This window comes from Eptatretus burgeri, chromosome 4 (genome assembly GCF_056783735.1).
Source record: "Eptatretus burgeri isolate ZD-2024b chromosome 4, Ebu_testis_v1, whole genome shotgun sequence".
Lineage (NCBI taxonomy): Eukaryota > Metazoa > Chordata > Myxini > Myxiniformes > Myxinidae > Eptatretus > Eptatretus burgeri.
In genome coordinates, this window is record NC_140964.1 from 110720348 (window position 1) to 110747630 (window position 27283).

At 44.4% G+C, this 27283-nt stretch overlaps 1 protein-coding gene and 1 pseudogene across 1 annotated transcript in view; one reads left to right on the plus strand and one right to left on the minus strand.

The window, feature by feature from the left end:
* Positions 1 to 20965, plus strand: part of LOC147028900 (eukaryotic translation initiation factor 4B-like) — an 88505-nt gene extending 67540 nt beyond the window's left edge. The window contains exons 12-15 of the mRNA XM_085879738.1: positions 4248 to 4324; positions 8811 to 8886; positions 17093 to 17150; positions 20082 to 20965. Of these exons, the coding sequence (XP_085735864.1) occupies positions 4248 to 4324; positions 8811 to 8886; positions 17093 to 17150; positions 20082 to 20147 (277 nt within the window). The 3' untranslated portion in view covers positions 20148 to 20965. The remainder of the gene's footprint in view (positions 1 to 4247; positions 4325 to 8810; positions 8887 to 17092; positions 17151 to 20081) is intronic.
* Positions 14744 to 16244, minus strand: LOC147028901 (uncharacterized; annotated as a pseudogene).
* Positions 20966 to 27283: the final 6318 nt, after the last annotated feature.

Genomic DNA, 27283 nt, shown 5'->3' on the forward strand with positions numbered 1-27283 from the left:
CCTTTCAACTCGGTCATTTCCCCTCGTACTGTACCAATCTCATCTGCCATTTTCCGGTCCATGGTCTGCATTTCAACCTTTACCTTTGCTATCTCCGCCTTCATTTCTTCCTGACCCGCTTTCAGTATTTGCATATTCACATCCATTCGGTTTTCCATGTTAATTCCCAATCTCTGCATTTCACCTCTCAGTGTTTGCACATCGCCTCTCAGTGCTTGACTTATCATCTCCACCATCTTGCTCATGTCAAGTGGCCTCGGCGGAGCAGATCCGCCACGACCGGGCGCAGATCCAACAGGGATCGTTCGGTCCTCCGTGGGGGAAATTTGATGTAGGGGGTGCTCATGCACTGCCGCTGCCGCCCCCAATGCTACCTCTGGGTCTGATAGCAGGGAAAGGTCTTCCTATCCTGCCTCATGTTGTCCTGGGCCATGGATTCTTCTAACAATGTTTCAGAACCCACCTGTACCAGTCCGTCTTGGTCCGCCATGGTCCGTGCTGAGAATTAAATAAAATTTCGATAGCTCTTCATTTTGGAGGGAAAGGGGGGGGGGTTCTAAGCACACCCCTGGTCCGAATCCCGTAAATTTCTCTATGGAGGCGCAGGGGTTCGTATCTGCACTCCTGACACCAAACTGTTGTGTTTGGTGTCCTGAAAATTTCTTGTGGGGGCGGAGGGATTCGAATCCCGCTGCTGAACACCAAACTGTTGTGGATTCGAACCCCGCAAATTTTCTATGGAGGCGGAGGGTTTGTATCCCACTCCTGACACCAAACTGTTGTGGGCCGGGGGTCGGTGGCGAGAATGACCACTAGGTGGGGGAGGTTTGCATCGTCTCCCACCAAACTCCCCGGAATTGTAGGCCGTCGCTCGGATAACTCCACGAGCCGGCGGTTCGTTCAACCGACCGTGGTCGCCAATATCTCAACCACGTAGCGTAGGGTCTATTTGTCTATAACCAATTTACCTAATTAACAACGCGATTTCAACTACTGGGAAAACCACGCCCTCGGCACGTCTTGCTCGAGCCGGGTCACTACCAACTGCGGTCGAGTTCCAACTACCGTATACCAACTCCGGTTCGGGTGCAGCCGAGCGGAAACTGCCAAAGCCGTGCCGGCTGGAATGAACGGATTGTCGGGGATAAAACCCCGCCTAAACTCAGATCCGAACCATGCTGGACCAATTCAAGAAGGGACGGAAACGAACTGGGAACATTTCCAACAATTTTTATTTACAGTAAATGAAGACACCAAGCAAGACAACGCGAATACGCAAGAAGTATTTACAATGATCCAAAAACACTTATTCAGTTCTACTTAAAGATGGGCCAACACCCAGACAGACACACGCACGCACGCACATACACACACACACATAATGAAAGGAAACGCAGAGTCTTTATTGGACCCTCGCAGCCGTGGAGAGAGACAAGTTGGGGGCCAGAGTTCGATGGTGTACCTGACCATCGGAGGAAGGGCATGCTCCGCGGTGTGGCACCTGACAATGGTCGCTGGTTTGCTCCCCAGTCGCACGTGTGGGACTCGAGGTTTGTGGTGGAGCAGGGCTGGTGAATGGCCGCGGTCCATGGAGGGGAGTCGGGGTCACTCTTCCCTTCCTCTTTTGAGGACCAGCAGAGACACACTCACCACCTCGACGCCCACCAAAAACTCTTCAAAAGAACTTTTAAAAGACTCCAAGACCCCAAAAAGACCCTCCAAGACCCCCAAAATACCACCTGCCTCAGAGAGTGCTCGGGAATTTATGGACCTCCCTCAGTGGGGAGGATCCTTGGTGAACACACCTCGCTGTCCGCCTCTGATTGGACAGGTCCTACGGCCTACCTTTCCGGGGCGGGGCCTTGGCTCCTGCCGGGAAACCCCAGCCACTCCTCCATGCAGGCCGACGCTCGACAAGTAACAGTATCAACGCTGCAGTGGCCCCTGCCGGGGAACCCCAGCCAGTCTTCCACACGGGTTCATACTTGACGAGTAACAGTATCAATGTTGCACAGGCCATCTTGCAAGAGTTACAACATTTGTGGAAGGAACATTGGTGGAAGTGGCAAGGAACGGCTGCAAGACCCTGCCTTGGCAAGTCAAGAGTGCTTGTAGACAGCGGGTGCGTAATGGATCGTGATGGGGAATGGAATGGTTGTTGGTTGTTTGTTGGAGGGTTCGTTGGATGTAAAGATTTAATAACCAAACTAAATATAAATCGCAACGCACGCCTTTGATTCTGCCACTACACAAAAGGAAAGGGATCTGACTAAATGCATATTTAATGACATAACTGACTTTTGGGACATCTGTGTGTTGAATGCAAATGGTTTCCAGATCCGTAACGATCTATTTGTAGCATTTATCGGTCTTTATTGATTTGAAGTATATTTAACATTTGATCGGTTTATTGGTCAGGTTTTATTCCTTCTTTTCTTTGGTGGGAGGGGAGGGGGTGGGATGACAAGGACCTCCCATGTTGTTTTGAGTTAGCTTGTTTGCTTTCCGCCACACGTCTTTGGTCCACATCTGATCGACTACTGGGCTCGGATGAGCATTTTTCTGTGTTTTTTTTTCTTTCTTTTTTGCCCTCAACCAATGCATGTGCCTGCATCTTGCTCTGCAGATTTCCTTTTGTGTTTCTCTCTCCTCCTCCTCCCCCTTCCTTTGCAGCGTTTGTCTCCAGCTCCATTATGTTGTCAAGAGCTTCTCGCCTCTCGTCCTTTCTCACAATTACCTCTTTACTTGTGACACCCTCCCTCGGTGCTTTAGTGCAGTCGGGAAGGAATAACATTTGATAGTGAGCTGCAGTCAGATGACGCGACCTTTTTCACATTAGCCTTGCAATGCTTTCAGAGCTTTCGCCACCAACCAGCATGGATCTGTTTGCTGCAGCTGAAATGTCTGCCGAGCTTTGCAGAAGCAGACTTGCTGAGGTTTCGGAAATGATTTATGATATCCTGTTTCACTGATTCCAAGAAAAAGTTGAACATTTGTGTGTACAGGAATTTTTATTTTTTTATTTTTTTTTTTAATTGATCTCTCTCCAAAGCATTTGCCAATTGTTTCGTCTCTGAAACGTTTTCTTAACTCGGTGTTTCTCTTTATTTGACGCTATTAGAGCTGATAGCCTCACACAGCATCTGCTCTGTCCCAGCTTCACGTGCCCCATCAAGCGGAAGCCAACTGATAAAAACACTTATCGGTGTTTCCATCCGTTGGTCAGAATTGCAATGCAGCAGCTAATCGGTTCTTGATCTCAATTCTTTTTATTTTGTATTTTTTGTCTTTTTCAAATAAACCTCATTTTGATATTTAAAGCCTGCTACCTCAGGCATTTTTGCTGATCTGATTCTGCTTTTGAATTTTCTAATGGTCCTTGAAGACCACAACCCTTGTTTTTGGTGGTGCTGGCAGTGTTGGTTGAGTCAGCCTGTCTTTTTGCACTTAAGAGCTAAACTTCTGCCACGTTTCATGCTGCTCTTTTTGTGATATTTTTGCAGCAGTTTCAACCAGGTTATTATGTGTGGCAGTTTTAATGGGTTTAGAGCGTGAAATTGCATTCTTTGATGGAATCACTTTGACTTTCTGTTAGGCTAATCCAAACTTTTGACGTGTACCCCTTTTATCCAAAGCTTTTGAGGTGTGCGTGGAATTGCCATTGTGGTGGTTTCCATTTTCTGCGACGGTCCATGAATATTTCTTTGTATAATGTGAACTAATTTGTCATTGCAGTTTTCTTTTTTGAAAAAGTAATCCTCTCTCCAGCATCTTTTTAAAATTCATTTAATTTTATCATTACCTCGGTCACTGAAGGTGGAAGGAGGTTATGTTTTCACCCCGTCTGTCTGTCTGTCTGTCTGTTTGTCTGTGAGCAGGATATTTCAAAAAGTTGTGGATGGATTTGGACGAAACTTGGGCAGGTTGGGTGTGCGACCGGGACAAATTGATTCGATTTTGGTTCAGGTCCGGATGCAGATCCGGCCTATCAGTGGGATATAAAATGTAATCTGTTCAGCCTGATGGAGGCGTGTGCTCTCCACAGAACGCCATTCTAGTTCTTCATTGAACCATTGGGAAATGAGATGACCCCATGACCTTGATATGTAACTTCAGCGAGCAAGCTCGGTTTCTGTGTACCCACGGGGCCTCTCTCATAGTCTCGTTGGATGAGAATTGGATTATGTTTCATTAAACTTGATTATGTTGTTCTCACTTGTCAAATAATCTTTGTCTTGTTGTCACAGCAAGAACCAAATGACTTTGCAAGGACATTGGAAACAGCATGAGCAAGAAAGGGCAATTGAAGAAACGGCTAAACGAGGTAGGGAAATCTGGTTTCCTCATTGATGTTGTGTATGAATGGCATGGAGAGGTAGTGGTTGAGATTGTGCTGGTAATTTATACTGGAATCACCAGACTAATTTCTCATTGTCAAAAGTACAAGTTGGCTCTGGATGAGTGGACATGGTGTGGGTCGCTTGGTTATTCTGACTTGCCATAAGCAGGTCCACGTGCCATGCTGTGATATTATTTAGTAGGGTACCAAGCCGACAAGACTGGGTAACCTATTGTTTTTCTTTTGTTTATTTTTTTTCCACCGCCAGCAATTTACGGGTTTTTTCGCTTTGAAATTCATTTTCTCGGCAACCGTAAATCCGATCGACACGGAATGTTCAGCATAGTATGTATCTTTTTTGATAGCATACTTACTTGATAAGTATGATTTCATAGGTCATGTGGTACGAGCGCCATCTTTGAAAAACCTGAAAAAAATTTGGACCTCTGTATCTCTGAAACTGAACAATGGAAAAAATTAAACTTGGTACATGTTAACTCCCGATGGGGAACAGGAGTGATTGTTGGTGACGTCATTGGTGAAGTGGTCTCCCGGTGAAAATTCGACAGGGAGAACGCTGCATCGGAAAAATTTGAAATTTCTCGAGCATCATCTCCACAACTCACCATCGAAAAAAAATATTACGACGTCATAGGTCACTTGGTTCGGCAGCCATATTGCTTTGAAAAAAAATTTAAATAAATCTTCACTAGAATGGCAGGACATATTGAGGCGAAACTTTATGCACACCTTCCCCAAGACATCCTTTTACAAGTTTGTTAATTTCTAATTGATAGGTCACATGGTTTGGTGGCCATATTGAATTTACCCTAAAACCTTCAAACATCTTCAGAACAGCTGGTCAGATCAAGGGGAAACTTCACAAGCATGTTCTCCATGGGTCGGGGATATGTTTGTTAATGAATAATTGATAGGTTACATGGTTTAGCAGCCATATTGGATTGAAGAAAAATATTAAATGATATTTTCTCTGGAACCACATAATCTCTCAAAGCGAAACTTTGCAACTACCATTTAACGCCATGGCTACCGACATACAAGGTAAAAATTATGACGCCAAAAGTTACATGGTTTGGTGGCCATCTTGGATAGAAAAATGCACCTCATCCAATTAACACGAAACTTCACAAGCGTGATCCACTGCTTCATTAGAGGGAGAATATAAATCTATGATGCAATCGGTCACATGGTATGGCAGACATATTGGATTGAAAAAAAAAATTAATGTCTTCTCTGAAATTGCTGAACAGATCAAGGCAACTTTCCAGGTATGACCGCCTATCCACGATGAACAAAAAGTTCCCACCTCCTTTTGATGAAGGTCACACGGTTTGGCAGCCATATTGGATTGAAGCAAAATTATTCAATAATGTTTACTCTGGAAGCACTGCATCAATCGATGTGAATCTTCACAGTTATGATGCAGCAGTCCTGTGGAAAGAAGGTTTTAAATTTCAACTCGATTGGCCACATGGTTTGGCAGCCACATTGGATTGAAGGAAATGTATTGAATAATATTTACTCTGGAACTGCTGCATCAATATATGTGAAACTTCACAATTATAATCTAGCCGACATGGGGAACATATGTTTTAAATTTCAATCCATTTGGCCACAAGGTCTGGCAGCCAGAATGATTTAATTATTTTAATCTGAGACCTTCTAGAAATTTTTTTTTGCCCCACAAGGCTCACTAGGCTGCGCCTGCATGTGTTTGAGGGTACAAGAGTAACAATTCAATTGATACCGATGATGGCCCCAGGAAAAATGGTCAACTGTGTGCATAAATGGATGGAACATGGCCTGTTTCTCAGTGCACAACTTGTGAATCCCGCATCATTGAGAAACGTGTGGGGCCTCATTATATTCAGGGGAATCCCACTGACTGTGTCCACATTTATTACTATGTGTTCAGGTTATTTAAACACCAATTCAATTGCTACCGACTATGCATTCAGGAAAAAGGGCTAACTGCTTACGCAATAAATAGATTGAACATGGCGTGTTACTGGGTCCATAACTCATCAATCCCGCATAGTCGAGAGACTATGTGGGGGCTTCGTATTACTCGGGGTAGTTCTGGTTTACCCTGTGGACTCGCGGTGACATTTCCCACACATTTATTGCTTCGTGTTCAGGTAATTTAAATGCCAATTCAATTGATACCGACAATGACCCCAGGAAAGAGGGCGATCAGCATACGTAATAAATAGATTGAACACTTCGTGTTACTCGGTCCGTAATGCGTCAGTTCCATGTTGTATCGAAGCCTCTCCATCCCCTCCCTAACTTCAAATGGCCACACTGCTGATACCGCACGTGAAAATGGTGAATGCCAAGACTCGGTTTTTGCATCAAAAACTTGTGTCCAAAACCCTTCGCTTTCTGTACGCAGTCGCACCCAACTGCCCCCTGGACTATGAATCCTTTTCTTCTGACAAAGTCGAGAGTTCACTGTCAAACCTCGACTCAGTTTCTGCAACCGGTCCAGACGGCATCAGCCCACTTGGCCTAAAAACCTGTTTCTCTGCTCTTGCTCACCCTCTCTCTGTTCTGTCTGTTCTATTCACCTTCTCATTTGCTCTAGTCTAGGACATCTGCAATCTGCTTGGAAATCAGCAAACGCTGCCGCTCTGCATAAAAAAAACAGTGCAAAAACAGATCCCTGCAATTACAGACAAAATTGGCCTTCTCAGTCATTAGAAAGGTTATGGAATCCATCATCGCTTCAGATATTAAATCTTTCCTCTTCTCCAATGGCTTGATTTCCGATCATCAATTTGATTTCAGACCAGGTCACTCTACCCTGAATATGCTGCTTCTGCTCTCCCATCAATGGATGGAGGTACTCAATGCCAGACATGAAATCAGAGCCATATCCCTGGACATATCGTGTGCTTTTGACACAGTCTGGCACCCTGCCCTGCTCACCAAACTCTTCCTATGGTATCCAAGGCCATCTCCACTCATGGCTCTCTGACTTTCTCTCCTGTCGCAGCCAATGTGTGGCTCCAAATGGAGATCTTTCATCCCCTCTTCCTGTCCAGGCTGGCGCACCTCAAGTCAGCGTTCTGGGCCCTGTTCTTATCTGGTTTTCATCGATGATCTCTCCGACTCTGTGGAAAATACTCTTTATCTCTTTGCCGATGACTCCACCCTCTGCCGTACCATCTGTCATCCCTCAGACCGGCAAGCAGCAGCTTCTTCGCTCACTGCAGATTTGGATAAAATCACAAACTGGTCCAACACGTGGAATATGGCTTTCAATCCTGACAAATCTCACACTCACCTTGTCTCTCCGAAAGGAACGTTTAGAACCCCCCCCCCCGCTCCCCCATCTACTTTCTAAACAATCCTCTGGAAGAAGTCCTTTCATTCAAGCTTCTGGATCACACTTTCTACCATGATTTTTGTGGGGAAAGCCACATTTCCAACCTGGCCTCCAAAGCCAGTCACCGACTGGGAATCCTCCGTCGTGTAAAGACCTTCCTCGGCCCACCTGAGCTCCTGCCAACATACAAAGCTTTCGTCCGCAGCCTGATGGAGTACTGCTCTCCCCTCTGGCTGGTGCTCCTGCCCCCCACCTTTCTCGGCTTCACGCTGTGGAAACTAAGGCATTTCGGATCATTGGTATCTCCCGCGATGAGGCTGAGTCTTTGGGCCTCTCAATCTCTCACCACAGGCAGGTCAGTGGTCTTTCTGTCTTCAACAGTCTCCTCTCCGGTCTCATCCTCCCTGCTCTGTCTGCGACATGTCCCCACCATATTTAAGCAGGGCGCTCAAGGTACGCCAACAACCCCCTTATGGTAAAACTATCAAAATCACGAATCGCTGCTCACCTTCACTCTTTCATTCCTCTTTTTTCCCCACCTTTGGAACAAACTCCCACACTATCTTCAATCCCATTCTTCCCTCCAGGCCTTCCAAACAGCCATTCACCACCACCTCTTATCTTCCCCCATACAAAACCTCTATCTTTTCCACCCCCGATAATCCACCCTAAACCCACCTCCATCAAATTCCCTGCTTTCCTTCCTGAAAGTCCCTGTAGTGTCCATCTTGTATACCCCGTGTTCCCCGCCCCATCCCTCTCCCTTACGCAGATCTCCTCATGTCTTTGTTCCCCGCCCCATCCCTCTCCCTTCCATAGATCTCCCAATGTCTTTGATCCCCACTGTTTTGTCCTTCCCTCTCCCACCCTTCTTGTCTCATGCCTCCCTTGCTGTGCGTTGTGTGTTCGCTCTCATATGAGCCTCCACAAGGCCTACAAAAAAAAAAGCCAGACATCTTGGTACCCTGTCATCACTGCCAGCAGTAAATAGTGGCAGTTCTGTTTTTGGGTTTTTTTTTTTTGCTGTACTGGTACCTCAATGAATTACATGTTGAGCAGAGAATGATTGTGATGTTGCTATGGAAACAGTTATCATTCACATTTTTAATTTATTTCCAGAATCTTCCCAAGAGCAATACCAGCACAGAGCGTCTGATGCTATGAAGGGCGACAAACAGAGCCGCCAGGCCGAGCGGTGAGTTTAATTGGCGGAGCTTTATTGCTGGCTAATCTTTTTTTTTAACCTACATTGAGGTTTGATAGCAAAATTATTAGTCCTCTTCCGGTTTCACCAGAGGGGACGATAGCTTTGCTCTCCGTCTGTGTCCGTCTCTCCCACGTGTGGTTTTTCAGGCTTTTTCCCCGTACCCTATCAAACATATTCGACTGAAACTTGGTACATTGGCTTTGTTATGATAAGTTTGAGGAAAAGTTAGGAGTTTCAGGGCATTTCGTCGATTTTTCCACAGAGTTGTGCCATTTGTGGACATAGAAAATATCACATCGGTGGGGGACATGCCCAGTAAACCCTCAAAACCCTCAAATATCAAATAAACCCCCTTCTGGTAAAACTACCAAAATCACGAATCACTGCTCATCTTCACTCTTTCATTACTTTATCCCGCCTATGGAATAAACTTCCTCACTCTATTCTTTCCCATTCTTCCCTCCAGGCTTTCAAAACAGCTGTTCACCACCACCTCTTATCTTCCCCCATCCAAATTCTCGATCTTTTCTACCCCCGATAATCCACCCAAGCCCACTTCCTTCAATTCCCCTGCTTTCCTTCCTGAAAGTCCCTGTAATGTCCATCTTCTCTTCGCCATGTTCCCTGTCCCATCCCCATCCCTCTCCCTTCCACAGTTCACCTAATGTGTCTGTTCCCCACTGTTTTGTCCCTTCCACTCCCGCCCCTCTTGTCTCATGCCCCCTTGCTGCGAGTTGTGTGTCCGCTCTCATACGAGCCTCGACAAGGTATACAAAAAAAAAAGAAAAAAAAGGGGGGTTATGTTCCAGGAAAATGCCGCGGTAGTGGAAACTAAGGGTCAATTGGAAAAGGGGGTTGGGTTTCGAGAAAATTGAGAGGAAGATCAGTGGCAGCTGGAAATAAACTTATCACAATGGAAATGAACATGTAAAATAAATATAAAGCATGTCAACATTGAAATAAACCAATGTCACCCGCAGAGTGACCTGTATCTTGCCAAAAGGTGACCACGTGTGACTTCTTTAAGGTCACACTGAGGTGAACAGAGCTGCTATCCACCAGGAGCGACTCCTTGAGGAATATCTGCCTATGAGAGATTCCGATGAGAATCGTTCTGCAGAGTAACCATGAAAAATATGCTTTTGCCTCATAACGTCACCAAATGACGTCATAATGTCTCAAGCTTGACATATCCAGAAAGTACTCATCGAGGTGTTCAATTTGAGGTACGACACGATATGGTTCCCAAAACTTGAAAATTTGACCTTGGGGTCAAATATGTTTGACCTCAGGCGCTAACCATGAAGGTCAAGGCCAATCGCCACCGAACATTAATCAGCTGAGCGCCAGACCATGAACTATATTCCCATGAAGTTTGAAGACGATCCGATCAAAATTACTAAAAAAATAAGGGTTTCGTCGACTCCCCTGATTTGCGACAAAGTGACCTTGACCTTTGACCTTGACCTTCAAACTTTTATGCGCTGAAAGGGACCTCTATAGGCCTCTGATATGCAAAGTTACAAAAATTTCCAATGATAACTGTGCTCTGCAGAGTGATTTATACGTGATTACAGACCAAAAAAAAAAAAAAAACATATGAAGGTCAAGGCCAATCGCCACCAAAAATTAATCAGCTGAGCGCCAGACCATGAACTATATTTCCATGAAGTTTGAAGACGATCCGATCAAAATTACTCAAAAAATAAGGGTTTCGTCGACTCCCCTGATTTGCGACAGTGACCTTGACCTTTGACCTTGACCTTCAAAATTTTGTGCACTGAAAGGGACCTCTATAAGCCTCTGATATGCGAAGTTACAAAAATTTCCAATGATAACTGTGCTCTGCAGAATTTTTTATACGTGATTACAGACAAACAAACAAAAAAAACAAAAAAAAAAATAAAAAACATACAAGCTGACTAACATATCTTGCAAAAACTTCATTTTGGCAAGATAATAAACATGCAAGTAAAATAAATACAGTATAGAACTAGAAGGATACTCGGTGGAGCGCATACTTCCACCATGTAATGCCTGATCCACGAGAACATATCGGGCCCAATACATTTTTGAAATATCATGCTGTACAGTACTATATGCTTTTTGGTCCTTTCTCTCAATGGTGAAGAATCACTTTAAAAATTCTAGTCGTCGGATCCGGATCCAGATCTTCACCAAAATCGAATCAGTTTGTCCTCGTCATACACCCAACCTGTCCACAAAATTTCATCCGGATCCGTCCACAACTTTTTGAGATATCCTGTACACAAACAAACAGACAGACAGAGAGGGGGTGAAAACATAACCTCCTTCACCTTCGGTGGTGGAGGTAATAAACATAAACACAAGACTTTTACCTTTTGAATGTATTCCAAAGCAGCGAAGTGATTTTTACAAAACAGTGAGGTGGGTGAGGGAAAGACTAACACGTACTCACATTGTACTCTGCCGTGAATAGAAAACAAAAAAATTAGCTCATGATGATGATGCTGTTGGGAGAGGAGGGGGATTTGGGAAAGGGAGAGCGGGGAGCAGGATTCAGCGATTGGAAAAGCAGCATTAGCTTTCCGATGAAGTCGCCTGCAGCATTGCCACTTAGGAGAAGGGTAAGACAATCCTTCACCACTTTACCTTGAATGCCGGAGCAGATATTGTTGTGGGCCGGGGTTCGGCCGCGATAAACAACCACTAGGTGGAGCAGTAGAGTCATCTCACACCTAACACCCGGAATTAGGTTGTGACTCTCGGATAACTCCAAAGGTTATCGTCTTGGTATCGGCGTCACGGGTCCCTTAACGGACCGTGGACGCCAATATTTCGACCGCGTGGCGTAGGGTTAATTTTCTCGATCTCCAATATACCTAAATAACCACGCAGTTTAGCTACCGGGGAAACCACACCCTCGGCCGACTCTGTCCGATCCGAGTTGCAGGTAACGACTCGGATCCGGCGTAACCGAGCAGAGTTACCAGAGCCGCGCCGGTCTCAATGACAACTTACGGCACCAACGGCCTTACTATTTCTCATACCCGCACCGTGCTGGGTCAATGAAAGAAAACACGAACAACAAACTGGAACATTTAACACGGGGGCTTATTTTACAATAGGCAATAATCGGGAAGGGAGACACAGATTAGAATTATCACGAATAAGAAATGTAATTCACAATGTACAAGGCACTAAACAATTCTACTTAAAGACGGGGCCCATGGAGACACACACACACCCAAAAGAAAATGGACCTTGTGGGTCTTTATTCGGTAGAGCCGGGCCGGGGTACCTTCCCACCTCGTGCGGTCACGCCGACGCCAAACCACCACGGTGGGACTCGAACCCACGACCCGAAGTCCACGGCCCACATCCCTGGCTGCTCGGCCGCCACTACCATGAGAAGCCACCGCAAAGGGCTGCAGACGACGACCGAGACCAAGCCACCACAACCACAGACGAAGCCAATCGCCACCAAGACTGCAGACGCTCAGCAGTCGCCACGATCACTCCTTTACTCTCTTGAGGTGGGAGTGGTTTCTTTCCTCGCCACTTGCCTCCTGATTGGACGGTTCAATCGCGTGATCCACTGGCCATCCCTCGTTGGACAGGCCCACGGTAGGCGGGGCAACTCCCACCTTTGTGGGGCGGAATCGGATCTGAGGCAATGGAGGCTCTGCCCACGCCTTTAGCCAAAAACATGTGGGCAATGGCGACCGGGTTGAGACAGGGACGGTGCCGTTGTTGTTGTTGTAGATGTAATAAACCTGACTATAAAATAACTCGTAGCGCACACACAAAATTCCCATTAGACAGAAGGAGGGATTCTAACTATAAACACATACTTAGCGAAATAACTAAGCTACGGGGACTGCTGTCTGTTTGTGTGAAAAAGGCTTCCAGATTCGTAACAATATTTCCTGATTGGAGATGAAGGTATCAGATGGCATTCTCTTCCAGAATAACCCCGTCTCGTTGGCATTAAACACCTGCTCCGGCATAAATCCCTTCGTCTTGATTAGTGCCTTGAGCTGTGGTGGGTAGTTTTTAGCAGCATCATGGTCTCCCGATGCTTCCCCGTCTTATGTTACATGATGGAGGCCGAATCATCTTTTGAATTTCTCAAACCAGCCCGTGCTGACATGGAACTTGTGGGTAGCTATGGTTGAACTGGACCCTTCAGCCCCGGGTGCCTCCTGGAAACGTTTTTCTCCTGCATTATTTCTCCCACATCACAGGTCCACTTGGAGGCACTTGTTTCTTTGTTTGGTCCTCGATCCAAACATGAAGAGATTTTTCCATCCTTTCTATATGAGGATCACGGGACTGGAATGACACTATTGCACTTTGCGGATTGCTGGCAGCAACAGTTGCACGGATATGTACACGCTCAGGACACAAACGATGACACATCTCAGCTCAAAAACTGCGATTGGTCGAAGTGAATTCCCACAATGATGACATTGGAACGCAATATGTAGCCTGTGATTGGTCAAAACCTGTGATATTTGAGGGTTTACTGTATTGCAAAGCAATTCTTGCTCTTTTTTTTCATGGTTGTTTTTGTTGTGTGCAAGTGTATGTGAGTTGTTTCTCAGGTGGCTGTTCATGAAACAACGTGCTGAGTTTTGCTCAGTAGCAAATGGATAATTTATAACTACAGAGAGTTCATTGGATTGGATAGATGCTTTTTCTTGTGCATTATTCCAAAGATTATGTTATCGTGCAATAGCACCAGTACTAATGGATGATTTGGCACAAGGCTGTTTGGCACATACATAATCAGGGGATGGAGGTTGTGATGGTGGGGACGACGGTGGGTTGTGGGTGGGGGGGGGGGTTGTAGTCTGTGAGCCAACGCTGAGAAATACACTTTTGATGTGACACCCCTGCTATACAATTTTTGACACTTGGACCATATCAGTCGGTGTGTTGGCCACCTGAAAAGTGTTATTGGACACCTCAACTCCATTGCGCAACTTCTGTGGGCAGGTTTTTTTTGATAAAAGGTCATGGCCGAAAAAAAACATTTTGGGGGTCAGGGAAACTAAATTGACCATTCCTCCACAATGGGAACACCCTATGACAACAAATTACCACTCATTATCTTTGTCTAGATGTATGCCACAGGTTAATGCAAAGTAGATTTCAATTGGGTGACCTTCAAGGTCACCCGCGGTCAAGTCAGAAAAATCGGGTCACGCCCAAAATCTGGCACTTTTATCAAAGAAATACTGTATAGATCCCCTTCCTATACGATTTTATCTTAAAATACCACTTGAATCAACTCCTTAGATCAACTCCTGATGTTTTTGGAGAGTAATTATTTCAAAAGGGATCCAATAAAGTGCACCATGACCAGCAAATTGATTGTCACAAATCTGAAAATCACTAAAAATATGTGGATTTTCATTACTTTTGTTATTATATGTATGTTATGTAAAAGTACTGTACTGATAATGTCCATTAGAATTTTATCATTTATTGCAAAAATGATTTAAATGGTCAATTTGCTATGCATGTATAAAGATGAGAAAAGACTGAAAAATGTCACAAGGTACTGCAGTGTCATGTGTGAGAGACAAAAATGATGAAAACTATTCTCGGATGTTACATTCTGCCGATCAACTCCCTATAAGTCGATGCTACTTGGACAACTAGTGATATAGGTAGTAACATGCCCTAAATGGATTGCAAGCTCAGAAACAGCAAAAGCTGCCTTGTCAGGGCTCTTCTACACATGTCACTACAATAACGTTTGCTTTCAAATGCACCGTCGGTAGCCAAACGGTTATCTGACAACTACTAGTTTGTCAAACATACAGAGAGTCGTGCCACCTTAAAGCATGGAAGAAATGACAGTTCACTTTTGCCGCATTTAAAAGGGCAATTCACTACGTCTATTGGAATTAATTACCTAAGTGGTGCCGCCAGCTACAAGTTACTGTTGTCTCGTCCTCGTCTTCACTGTCCTCAGCCAGCCGACCACATTTGGCTCGGTCACCATTACAGCTGCATGCAATGATACATGCTGGTCCAGCCTTAGCACATGGGCAGTTCTTTAAACAGGCTTTCTTGCACTTACAGAAAGCAAGTTTGGCTGAAGCTGGTTTACTATCCTTGCGCTTCATGACAGAAATTAATCTGCCAGTATTATCAAAATGTCTGCCGTATTCCACCAGTGGTAGAAGGGTTGGGTTGCATAGATTTGCTTGCTTGTACAGATTGATTTGACAAAGACTTCTGAGAACATGATAGTGAAATGCATCCTCAGTAGGAGGCAGAGAACGAAGATCTCATTTGCTGGAAGCAAATAAATGGGCACGCAACCGATCGAGAGATGAATAGTCAAGTCTACCGTACTCTCTAGCTTCATCGAACACTTTGATGTCCACACAAGAATCTGTATGCGAGAAATCAGTCAGTTGTTGGCATTGTTCCAACACGTTTTAGTGCCACGTTGGCCGCTCTCTTCTTCCCTCATCCGCAAGGGTAGCTGACAGAATCACATCCTGATACAACATAGGAAACAAGTATTGTGGCAGTAAGTTCTAAGGGATCCTTCTCCACTAACTCACTGACCAAGTCATGAATTGGTAGAAAAAGGTTGTTTTTTTCCACCCACAACTCCTTGACATTTCCCTTCCCATTGGAGCGCGACTGTTGTCAACCAATGCTCATTGGTCGAGCTCCTGGCTTGGTGACACTGTGCTCTGGTAACCCCACCAATCTGCTGTCCTTGCAGCTCTGTCAGGTGCTGGTTTCTCCCAGTGCTACCGAGTGATGTTCCTTTTGCTTTGTATTGTGGTTTTGTAATGGAATGTGGGTTTGTGTGTTGCAAAGTATGTATGTATGCTCTGAAAAGAGGTGTGGGGAACGAGAGAGATTAAGAAGGATTGGGGAGGGAAGAGATAAGATCTACAGATGGGTTACAAAAGGAATTTGAACCTGGTACACAAACATTTACAAACTTACTCAGTTTTGTATTTTCCAGTAATTCTCCAAATGCATATGTGGGTGGAGGTAGTTGAATAGCAAATTCTACTGGTTTGTGCATGTATTATTCAGCTTCCCCCCTGTAGGACAAGAGAAGGCTTATTGCTATTGTAAGGTTTGTTTCTTCAATCAGTGCCTCCACTTTTAATGGCACTACAGAGTTTCTTTGACCCTACCCCCTCCCCTCAGAGTACTTAACTACCATTTAAGTTTTCTCTTCTTTTTTTTTTTTTAGGCAATTTCCTCGGTGTATCACAGAACCGACTGGGACTTTGAAATGAAATGTTGTATCAGTAATGGTAATACAAAGTATGTGGGGTTGACACAATTTTTTTCACCTTGACATCGTTTAAGGTCATGACCCAATTATAGACATTTTTCAACAAAACTCGACGATGATTTGTCTGATCAGAACGAAATTGCAGGATAGCTTATAGATAGATAATTGAATCAGGATAGCTTAGAGCAAGGTGCATTTATGCTTCGTTTACATCATACGCCTCCGAGTTAAAGGTCAAGGTCAAATTGCGCTCTGAAAAAAAGAAATGCCTTTTTTTTTTTGTCATTGCTCAATTTTTTCCCCCAATGGGGAATTTCAAAGACTGCTTGGCTTTCCAAGATGTTCTTGCATCATAATAGTGTCCCTGCACTGATGTTGTGCACTTCCTATTTGTTTTGTGTCCTTGGCCTAAATTTTTCGGATTGTGACCGAATTAACAAGCACCTTTTTGATCATAACTTGAATAATTTTCCACCGATTTTTTTTTTTTTTTTTTTTTTTTTTTTTTTAATTTTATTTTATTTTATTTTATTTTTTTTAATTTTTTTTAATTTTTATTTTTTCATGATGTTGTGTTGTATGGATAGATTTTAGATGGGAGATGTTTTCTTAATTTACTCTCTCTCCCGAAATGTTGAAGGCCAAGGTCATATGGCAGATCAAAATTAATATGGCCATCATTGGATCGTAGATGCTGGGGGCGATTTACCTGTGCCGATCGCTTTGTGATCACAGAGATCTAGTTACATCCCTGTTGTTTATTTATTATTATTATTTGTGTCCCTATGTTGTTGTACCTTAAACTTTTGGTGATTGCCTAATGGCTGAACCTTTGTTTTTTCATCAAGCCAAATTGAATGCTTGGTGTTTACCTTTGGCAGAAGATTTTCACGCAGCGCTGACTGCACATTTCTCTTGCCAATGCAGGTTTCAGGAAACTCTTCAGAAGAAAGAAGCATCAGATGACAAGGAGGCCCACAGCCCTGTAAGTTACCACTCGAACTAATTTCTTCCACATTTTTGTCAATTACTGTATTTCTGTATTTTTCCTCCTCGTATGCTTCTTATGATCCTGATATAACATTAGTGGCGCACGTGGCATTTGTGTAGCTGAACAAACTTGTTACCTCTGCCATGGAAGGTGGTCAGAGGTTATGTTTTCACCCCAGTCTGGCTGTCCGTTTGTACCGTGTTTGTTCTGTTTGTCTATGAGCAGGATATCTCAAAAAGTTGTGGATGGATTCTGAGGAAATTTGGCAGACAGGATTGTTGAGTGACGAGGCCAAATTGATTAGATTTTGGTGAAGATCTGGATATTAGAATTAGCCTCGCCCCGAGGGGAATGCGAGGCGATTGCAACGCCCCTCACTCTGTGTGTGTGTCCACGCTCTGTATTTTTGTTCAAAATTTTTTTTGTCCCCTCTGCATCCGCTTATCCAATTGAGGCTCCCCATGAAGAATATTTTATTGATAATTCTGATGTCATAGTTCAAAAGGTATGGCAGCAATATTGGATCAAAGAAACAAAAAAATTAGGCATCGTTTTCTCTGAAACTACTCAACGAAAAAAATTGAAACTTGGCCTATGTCATCAACTCCCCGTGGGGTATATATATATATATATATATATATATATATATATATATATATATATATATATATATATATATATATATATATATATATATATATATATATATATATATATATATATATATATATATATATATATATGTTGATAACTCTGATGTCATCGGTCAAGTATTCCAGCCATAATTGGTTGAATAAAAATCCCTATCTGAAAAATCTGAAACGTCATATAACAGGTCTAGCACCCGATGTGAGTGAAGAGTAAAACTGATGACGTCATTGGTCACGTGGTCTGGTGGCCATATTGGATTGAAAATAACAATGTAAAAAAAAAAATCTTATTCTTCACAAACGCTAAACAGATGAATGCGAAAATTCATACATATGATTGACCAGCCATGGGGAATACAGTTTGAATTTTTTTTCCTATTCACCTTCATTGATGCAATTTAATCATAATGTGCACAAAAGTGGTTGTGAAATATCTTAATAATCAATCGATAAAGCTACGGATAATGGCAATGCATGTGACATAATAGGGTGCATGGATGATACTGGTACATGGGTCATAATGGTGGCGTGTTCAGTTAACGATGGAATTTTTGTTTAGAATGAGCGTGCGAGGCGAGACTGTGCATCCTACTGAGTGCCATTCTAGTTTATTTAAGTGATTCTTCACCATTGAAAGATGGGGCCAAAAATGACATAGCATTATATTTCAAAAAGTTGTGGATGGATTATGACAACTTGGTGGATGACATGAGTAGGTGACAAGAGCAAGCCGATTAGATTTTGGTGAAGGTCCGGATCCAGGCTATCAGTCAGATATAAAACGTAAACTGTTCAGCCTGGCAGAGGTGTGCGCTCCACTTTGAAAATGTCATCCTTCCTTTGGTGGAAGAGTGTAAAAGTGGTGGAATGGGTGGAATGTTGGCTGTTTTGAGTGCAGCTCACCCTTTAACTCAGGCAAACTGCACACGAAGGTTTGAATGTCAATCGGATTTCTACTGTTAAAAGGAGGACGGAATGGCTTCGCTTGGGCAGCTCGGACCATGTGCAGCCCAGCGGGCACTGTAGGTTTCCTAAATTGCTTAGTCCTGTGCATCGCATTATTCCAAATTAGTTTGTCAAATAGACAGTACATTGTTATTAATTGTTTTGTTTCGGAGATGTCAGTGCGTGCAGTGTATCGGAAGTCCCTCAAAGGGATGCATTCGGGGATTCGGGTTGTGCAATTGCAATCTGGAATATACAGGAATTGTGTGTGTGTGTGTGTGTGTGTGTGTGTGTGTGTGTGTGTGTGTGTGTGTGTGTGTGTGTGTGGGTGTGTGTGTGTGTGTGTGTGTGTGTGTGTGTGTGTGTGTGTGTGGGTGTGTGTGTGTGTGTGTGTGTGTGTGTGTGTGTGTGTGTGTGTGTGTGTGTGTGTGTACACACAATTTAGGTGTAACGATAGACGCCCAGTCAGTGTGAAAATGTTTCACATCTACCTGTGATTTTAATTGCTTTTATTTATTTATTTGCTATCATGAAGATTTTGACTTTACAGTTTGATTCATTTCCCATATTATTCCTTCCTTGATGCAATTGACATATATGTTGCTGCACATAATGAAATTCATTGACTTGCACCTTCAGTCATTGCAGAGGAAAGGCTTTCGTAAAATGTCGTCCTCCAAAATATAATTGATTAAATGCGCCTTCCCCTCCTCCACATTTCCTATACATCACCCCGCCCCTCCCCCCTTATTCCACATCTCCTATATATATCACCCTTCCCCCCCTCTTATTCCACATCTCCTAAACATCACCCCTCCCCTCTCCTCCATATTGAACATCTCCCGTTCTCTTGCATTCCCCCTCCCCCCCCATCCTTCATACAATGTGTAGGATAAAGATATTTGTGTGTATTCACATGAATTTGCACTTCGATTCAAATAAATTTAGGAGAATGTATATTTGTACGAATTGCAATGACTATACAATTTCATTTGGACGGAAAAAAAACAAACGCATTGGGATTGAATCCTTGCTGGTTTGGCCATGCCGAAGAACGGCCCGGGGTTGTTCTCAATGGGCAATCACGCTTGTTATTTTCCCCTGTAAGCCTGAGAATGATACCTGCACTTACCGCAAGTGAAGCATTCCTTTCATCAAAATGTGAGGGATCTTGGTCTGATCATTGCTTCTCTAATTTTTGTTTTATTTTCCACAATTAAGCAGACAAGCTCACCCAATTTACTTTGAATTAAAAAAAAAAATTCTCATATTTTGGACAAATGTTTCTAACATTGTATTTTTTACTTGTTCATTCCACACTTTTCCTCAGAACTTTTGCACCACAAGCCAGTTTGCTGCATTGATGGTGGACGATGGTGAACTGGAGGAAGATTAGAATTGGCCTTCACCTTGACATGCTCGATGAAGCAGCTTTGGTATTCCGCTTGCTGTTACTTGCAGCATCAAGGAAGTGCTGGCTTTAAGACTTCAAGAGATTTTTATTTTCCTGCTTGCTGATGTGATGGACAAAGAACCAAGATCTTTCCCGCATTTCATTTTTTAAACATTCTCGCTCTCTCTATCTGCTTCCTGCTCTCTATCTCCCCCCCCCCTTTCCTGCTCCCCATTTCTCCTTCTATTCTTGTGCTCTCTCTCTTATGTAGTCAAGCCTCAGAAGCTTGTAAATGCAGACCTTTCGAGAGATGATGCTACCTTGCAGAAGCATTGAAATGAGACATAAATGAGTCCGTTGCTGGAGTGAAAAAAAACAACTGATCTCATGAGCCTTTTCACCAGTCCACCAGTCTTTTGTTGCACGCATGTTCGAAAAGACACCACAGGGCAGAAAATGTCCATTGTACTTTTTTATTTGATGATTTTAAACTTTGCTGCCTGCTTTCTACATGCCACCCCTTCCTCCCTCGATCACTCGATTTATCTCGGCTTGTCCAGAACAGTAAGTAGTTGATTACTCGAGGCACAGTACAATTGATTAAGGGATTTGAGAACATTTTTACATCACTGTGGATCTTGATTGACACAAGCGTTCAAATTCGTTTTCCGACGTTTCACTTTGATGGCCAAGCAGAATACAGTATTTGTTTTATGCGTGAAAGCACCATTCATATTTGAAAATGCTTGCGTCACATCTAATCATCTTTTAAAATGTTTTGTTTTGTTCTTTAGTAGAAATAAACAATTACTGAAAACGTTTTTCCATCTTTTTCTATTTTTTAGCTCACCTGGAATGTAGTTGCAGGGAGCTTATAGGATGGCGCGTCGTCCGTCCGTAAATACTTTCAACTTTTCTGAAACTACACGTACGATTTTGATGAAACTTTACAACGATCATCACCGCTTATGTACCAAAGTTTGTTCATGGCATTAAAAAAAAAAATCAGGCCCTCAGGGGGTCTATGGGGGTTACCCCCAAAAATAGTTATTTGCTTTCTTCTCAGAAACTTGACCACAAACTTCATCACCCGTATTGTACCAAAGTTTGTTCACGGCATTTAAAAAAAAAAGATCACGGTCTGAGGGGGTCTACGGAGGGTGTTTACAGGGGTCCCCCCCTCCCCAAACATTTGCTTTCTTCTCAAAAATGACACAATTCCAATGAAACTTGACGACAACCTTCATCGCCTGTGAGGTACCAAAGTTTGCTTATAACATTAGAAAAATCGGGCTCTATGGGAGGGGGGGGGGGTTCCCCCCAAAATATGTATCTACTTTTTTCTCCGAAACTTTACACACAATTTTGATTAAACTTGACCACAACCTTCATCACCCGTGATGTACCAAAGTTTGTTCACTGCATTAAAAAAAAATCCATAGGTATTTACTTTCTTCTCCGTTACATATTTTTGGGTCATCCATGCCTACCAGTGATTCCCTGGTTATCTTATCCAGGTGCGCACCCAGGGGTATTGCCCCTATGTTTGTAACTCGTTGTGATGCTTTGGCTGGGGTTTGTGGTGGTGGATGTGTGGATATGTCGATGAATGGTTCTGTTCTTTGTGATTGTTGAATGAATAATATGAGTGGCCAGCGCTGCACAATAACAATCAATACTTCCAACTTTTACGGCCCCACTTCCTTGTGGTATCGGCTGGGGAACGCTTTTGGCCCAAGTCTCACAAGCCCGTTGGCCAGATTGGACGGACGTTTGACTGAAGGTGGCAGGAATTTATAAATTTATTTTCTAATTTGTCAGCCATTAGTCGCTTGTTCTTTGAGGAAGACACCGTGAGATCTTCATTGTCCACCAATGACCAGTACTGGCAGACAAGTCTTCCAGCTTTACATCTTTCTGACAGACATTACGTTACACACATTAATTCATCGCCCTGCACCAAAAACACCAAGGTGACCATTTCTCGTTGGCTCGAGGTTGGAATCCAGGATAGACTGCTCACAGACAAGTGCGCATAGTTTTAATATATCCTACAAGGAATGTGCAGGTATTGTAAATAATTTAACATTATTCAGTGCTCTTGGAAATGAAGAACAGCCGAGCAATGGTGAGTAAGTGTATTGTCTATTAGTTTTCATCGCTTACGTACTACGAAACCATTCGGTGCTCTTGCTAAAGCCATGTTTTGTTGGATTCTGTATTTTGCTTTTTTGAGTAATTCTATCATTGCAGTTAAAATCTTGGTTTCAGCTGTGTGGCTTCCTGATGTCCAGACCAGACACCACAAACATGCATCCGCTTTAGTGGTTGAGCCACCTGTCGAATAAATAAGATTCATTGGATGTCTGTGTTTGCGTTTTTTGCAAGGACCACTGGACCTATGACCATCAAATTTGGCTTGCAACCCAAGTCTGATCTGGTGATTGTCCTAAGGGTATTTTCATCCACCACCTGAGCATATAAAGATCACTTTTCTGCCTTTTTTATTTATATGCAATCTCATTGGTTAACACCACGTGACATATAACATTGCCAAAGGCCAGCACACCTAATTAGTCGAACTGTGTCTTCCACCCATTGGCTCACTGCACAGCTGGCCTGACTCCACACACACATGGAACCTTACTCAAAAAATAATGTGTTCAAAACAAAGCTATCTGCTGCGGTAAGTAGTGTATAGTACGTTCCTATTCACAATCGCGTCCCTTGATGTGTCTAATTTTTGTCTTGATTCCATATGTCTATTCATTAATTACGCATTATTGGAATTTAGACTACTCTGACCCCTTCGACCTTTGAAGACTGAGAGGACCCAAAATTCTGAAAGGACCCAAAAGATCCCTAAGACTCTGGACAGATCCTGTAGACCCGTTCTTCATTGCACGGCCCACGAGCCCCTGGCGGCCCCTGGCGTGCGGCCGATAATACACAAATGTGAAAACGCCCCATTGTAATCCGCCATAACCGCTATCAAATTGACCCTATGGTTTTAAATGAGTGTTCCAATGCGAAGCGTAAAAGTACCATCACTACATCAGGAGATGGCAGTATGCAAACAATTATGCTTGCAGCCCAGCAACCACAAAGAAAAGAAACAAGGGACGTGGAGTCAGGGCCGAAGAGCAGCCATTTTAGATTCCTGCAGGTGGCTCTCAAACTGATGTCTTACCGGCAAAAGTGGCCCCTTTCTAAAAATAGTGTAGATCACTGCTGTAGACCTTTTAAGACTCGACTATACTGCAAAAAATCCATTAGAATTCCCATGTTTTAAACGCACGACATGTTAAGGTATATAAAGCAGCTTAATGTGTCCTACCACGGCATGGCATTCTCATTACAAAACATATAACAAAGGATATATTAATTAACAGTAATAATCAATGTATAATTCCAGCAGTGTGTGTGTGTGTGTGTGTGTGTGTGTGTGTGTGTGTGTGTGTGTGTGTGTGTGTGTGTGTGTGTGTGTGTGTGTGTGTGTGTGTGTGTGTGTGTGTGTGTGTGTGTGTGTGTGTGACCGCTGTTTCTCGACAACCACTGGTCCGATCTCATTGAAACTTGCCAGGTATATTGCTGGGGCCCTGAGTGTGTGCCTTTTCAAGGTTTGATATTAATCGGACAAGTGGTTTCCAAGTTATGGCCATTTATTTACCAACCAATGACAGGACACGGTGCTATGACGTCACGATTGACGTCACAATTCTTTTATTTTTTTGCACGTGCGGGCACGCACTAGTATTTCCAACGATAATAAGAATAGTAATATCAGATGGCAAAAATAATAACGAACATATAAATTATTATATCCCCGCGTTGGCCTCAAACACATCTGGGTTTCGTGAAGGGAAAGCCAACGCTCAAGCAGTTCAGCATGCGGGCTAAGTGACAAGGCGGAGAAAATTTGGTCCATCGGACCAACGGGCCCACTGGTAGTTTAAAAATAACGTTGTACAACTCTGTAATGGATCAATTTGCTTTGAGAAATGGAACTTTACAATGATCGCGCTTTCTGCCTCCCTCACGGCTCAATCCGTCCAACAGTTTGTACACGACGCCATTAATGTTGTTGTTGTTGTTGTTGTTGTTGATTATATATATATATATAATCGGTCGACACGAGCTTTGGCCCCTTCCTTGGGGACGTCACCTGGTTGAAGAAGACAGCTACAAACCCAGACAGGGGTTTTGCCAACGACCCGGCAGAGGTTCCTGAGGCACAGGGCCGCACGGCTCCTCAGAAGAATGCACATCTCGACCTGATACTCGGGAAGATCGCTAATTTCTGCCCAGTCATCTCACGCAACTCCATCGTCAAGTCATCGACTTCGGTTGCAGACGTCTGCCGGAAGATAAGACAGCATTTCGGATTTCAGTAAACAGGTGCTCATTTGTTGGACCTCACCAATATCAGCCATGAGCCTGATGAACGTCCACAAGACTTGTTCCAGCGGCTAACTGCGTTTTTTGAAGATAATCTCCTGACGGTGGGTTGTGGAGTCATCCACCACGGGGAAGCCATCGCCACAGATGAGGATATGACCCCTTCCCTTGAGAACAACAGTTGTATTGTTCCGAATCTGGAAGCCTTGAGCACTCAACATACAGGTCCTACAGAACAGTTATATCGGTAAGTGTGTGTTTTGTAGTTAGGGTCCCCATCCCTCGTTTAATGGGTGAATAAATTTACATGCGCTGTGAGTTATTTTGATAGGATTTTTACATCACTCACGACAACAACTACGGTTACTACATCTCCAACTGCAACAACAACAACGCCATCTTCGCTCTCACAGCGACAACCCTCTGCTTCTGGCATTCTCCGCGCACTCGCTGGCAGGCGTGTTCGGAATTCGTTCAGGGATGGAATTCCATTCCCAAATATGGTCATGAACCGGTTTGCTTGGCTGCGAGCCAAATAAGGGAATGCGTCGTGTCCCACCCGCTGAGAACGGCCACGATGAGCAGACTGAATTCCATTCCCAAATGTGGTCATGAAACAGTTCGCTTGGCGGCACGCCAGATAGCGGGCCCCACCTGAGCGGACCGCGCCCGAGAGCGGGCCACGCATGAGCGGACCGCGCCCGAGAGCGATAAAAGAAACACAGAGCAAATAATTGGGTGGCGCACGAGAGGATCTGCTCGAGCGAGAGAGGAAGAATTTGAGGCCGTTGAAACCGCATCTCTCGAGTGGATCTGCTCGAGCGAGAGAGGAAGAATTCGTGCCCGTTCAAAACGCATCTCTCGAGGCTCGGCGAAAGGCATCTCGACACTGGCATGCTCTAGTTCCCGGGTCATCTCGTCTCGTCGCTGGTGTGGTCTGCGTCTGGCTGCCCTTGGTCCGTTCGTTCCGACTGGTGCTCCGGGAAGGTGTGGACGTCGAGCCGCGCGCACGCGGCCAGGTAGCCTGCGACTTTCTCGTCCCTCAGCTCGACTTCCCTCCGAGCTGAAGGGATAATAAAGACCATTTTGGGTCCGTTTCTTTTGGGTGTGCGTCTGTGTGTGGGCCCGTCTTTAAGTCGGAATTGTTTAAGTGCTTGTGTGTAAATTTGCATTCTCTATTAGTCGTGATAACTCTGCCCTTACGTGCTACCCTCGTTTCCCCGATTACTGTGAATAGATACCCCGTTTGTGAAATGTCTCAGCTTGTTTCTGTTTCTTCCATTGGCTGAGCATGGCATGTGTTGGTGAATTACAAAGGCTGTTGCCGCTGTAAATGTACATTTGGACCGACGGGACTTCGGCAACCATCCGCTCGGGTTGCGCACGGGTCGGGCACGCTAACGGCTCAACTCGTATGGTTGCCATCGAGGGTGTGAATACTCGGTAACTCGCCACGTGGATCTCTAGGTATTTTGAAGATTGGCAAATAACCCTGTACCACGTGGTGGAATTATTGACGATTCACGGTCCGGTAAGGGACCCATACCTTCGGAGTTTTCCGAAAGGTACGATCTAGATTCCGGGTGTTCGGTAGAGTCGACCCTACCGCCCCACCCTAGCGGTCGTGCTCGCAGCCGATACCCAGACCGCAACAGTATACCTGTGGCTATCGCTCATAAGCCCTTCCCTTCCTCAACTTGTAAAGCAGAAATATGGTGCCGAACTCCGCAACCGCTCACTAGCCTCACTCAAGTCCGAAATATCACAGGCCCGGTCATCCCTCCAAGATGAGGTGCACACAATCGAAGACCATGCGCATCGCCAGTGGCTTCAACTCCAGGCGCAGTACACCTGGTCGTGATATGACCAGGAAGGCATTCGTGGCAAAATCTTGTGTTCTATGTGAAACAAATGGACGATCCTTCAACACACACAATTTGGCAGAGTGCCGTTTCTTACCTGATAGTGACAAACGCGCCTTCGGTCGATTCAGACTAGTTGCTGCTGATGATTGTGACGGCAGTGAGGCTGCACCAAGTGATGAGTATATTGCCCTTGAATGGGAGTCTGATGATCGTGATCTTTCAGCCCGCCGTGTTGAGTGCCCTCCCTCCACCCATAGAGTGAATGCTATCCAATCTCCAGTACTGAGCACATTGTACCAGCATCATCCTGTTGCTCTTACACTCGACACCAGAGCCACAACCAATTCAATCCGTGCTTCGGCAGCAAAGGCCTACAATCTACCAATCAACTCAGCTTCTCGGATGGCTCGGCAGGCAGACGACATTACCCCACTTGATGTCATCGGCGAGGTACATTGCGACTTGTCAAGAGGGGGCTTATGGTTTCAACTGGATGCCTTGGTAGTCAAGCAACTCGACGTCGATGTACTTGCTGGTAATCCATTTTTGGTTACCAATGACATTGCCGTGCGGCCCTCGAAGTGGCAAGTCATCATTCAAGGTGTAGACTCCGTTGAGTATGGCTCACAGAGCAGTGAACACAATGAAGTGCCCTCGGCCAGACGCACCTAAGCATTCCTATTGCGCTATCCTCGCAAAACTGTTCTCCTCCCCGGGGTTTACCTTGAGCTACAAACTCTTACCGGCACTGAGCCAGATACCACGTGGGCGATAGAACCACGTTTGGACAGCCATGCTTAACACCCTGGTCAAGCCCGAACATGCATGGCCTGAGCCTCAAGAAACTCGTTCCATCAGCGGGTCCGTGCGTGTTAC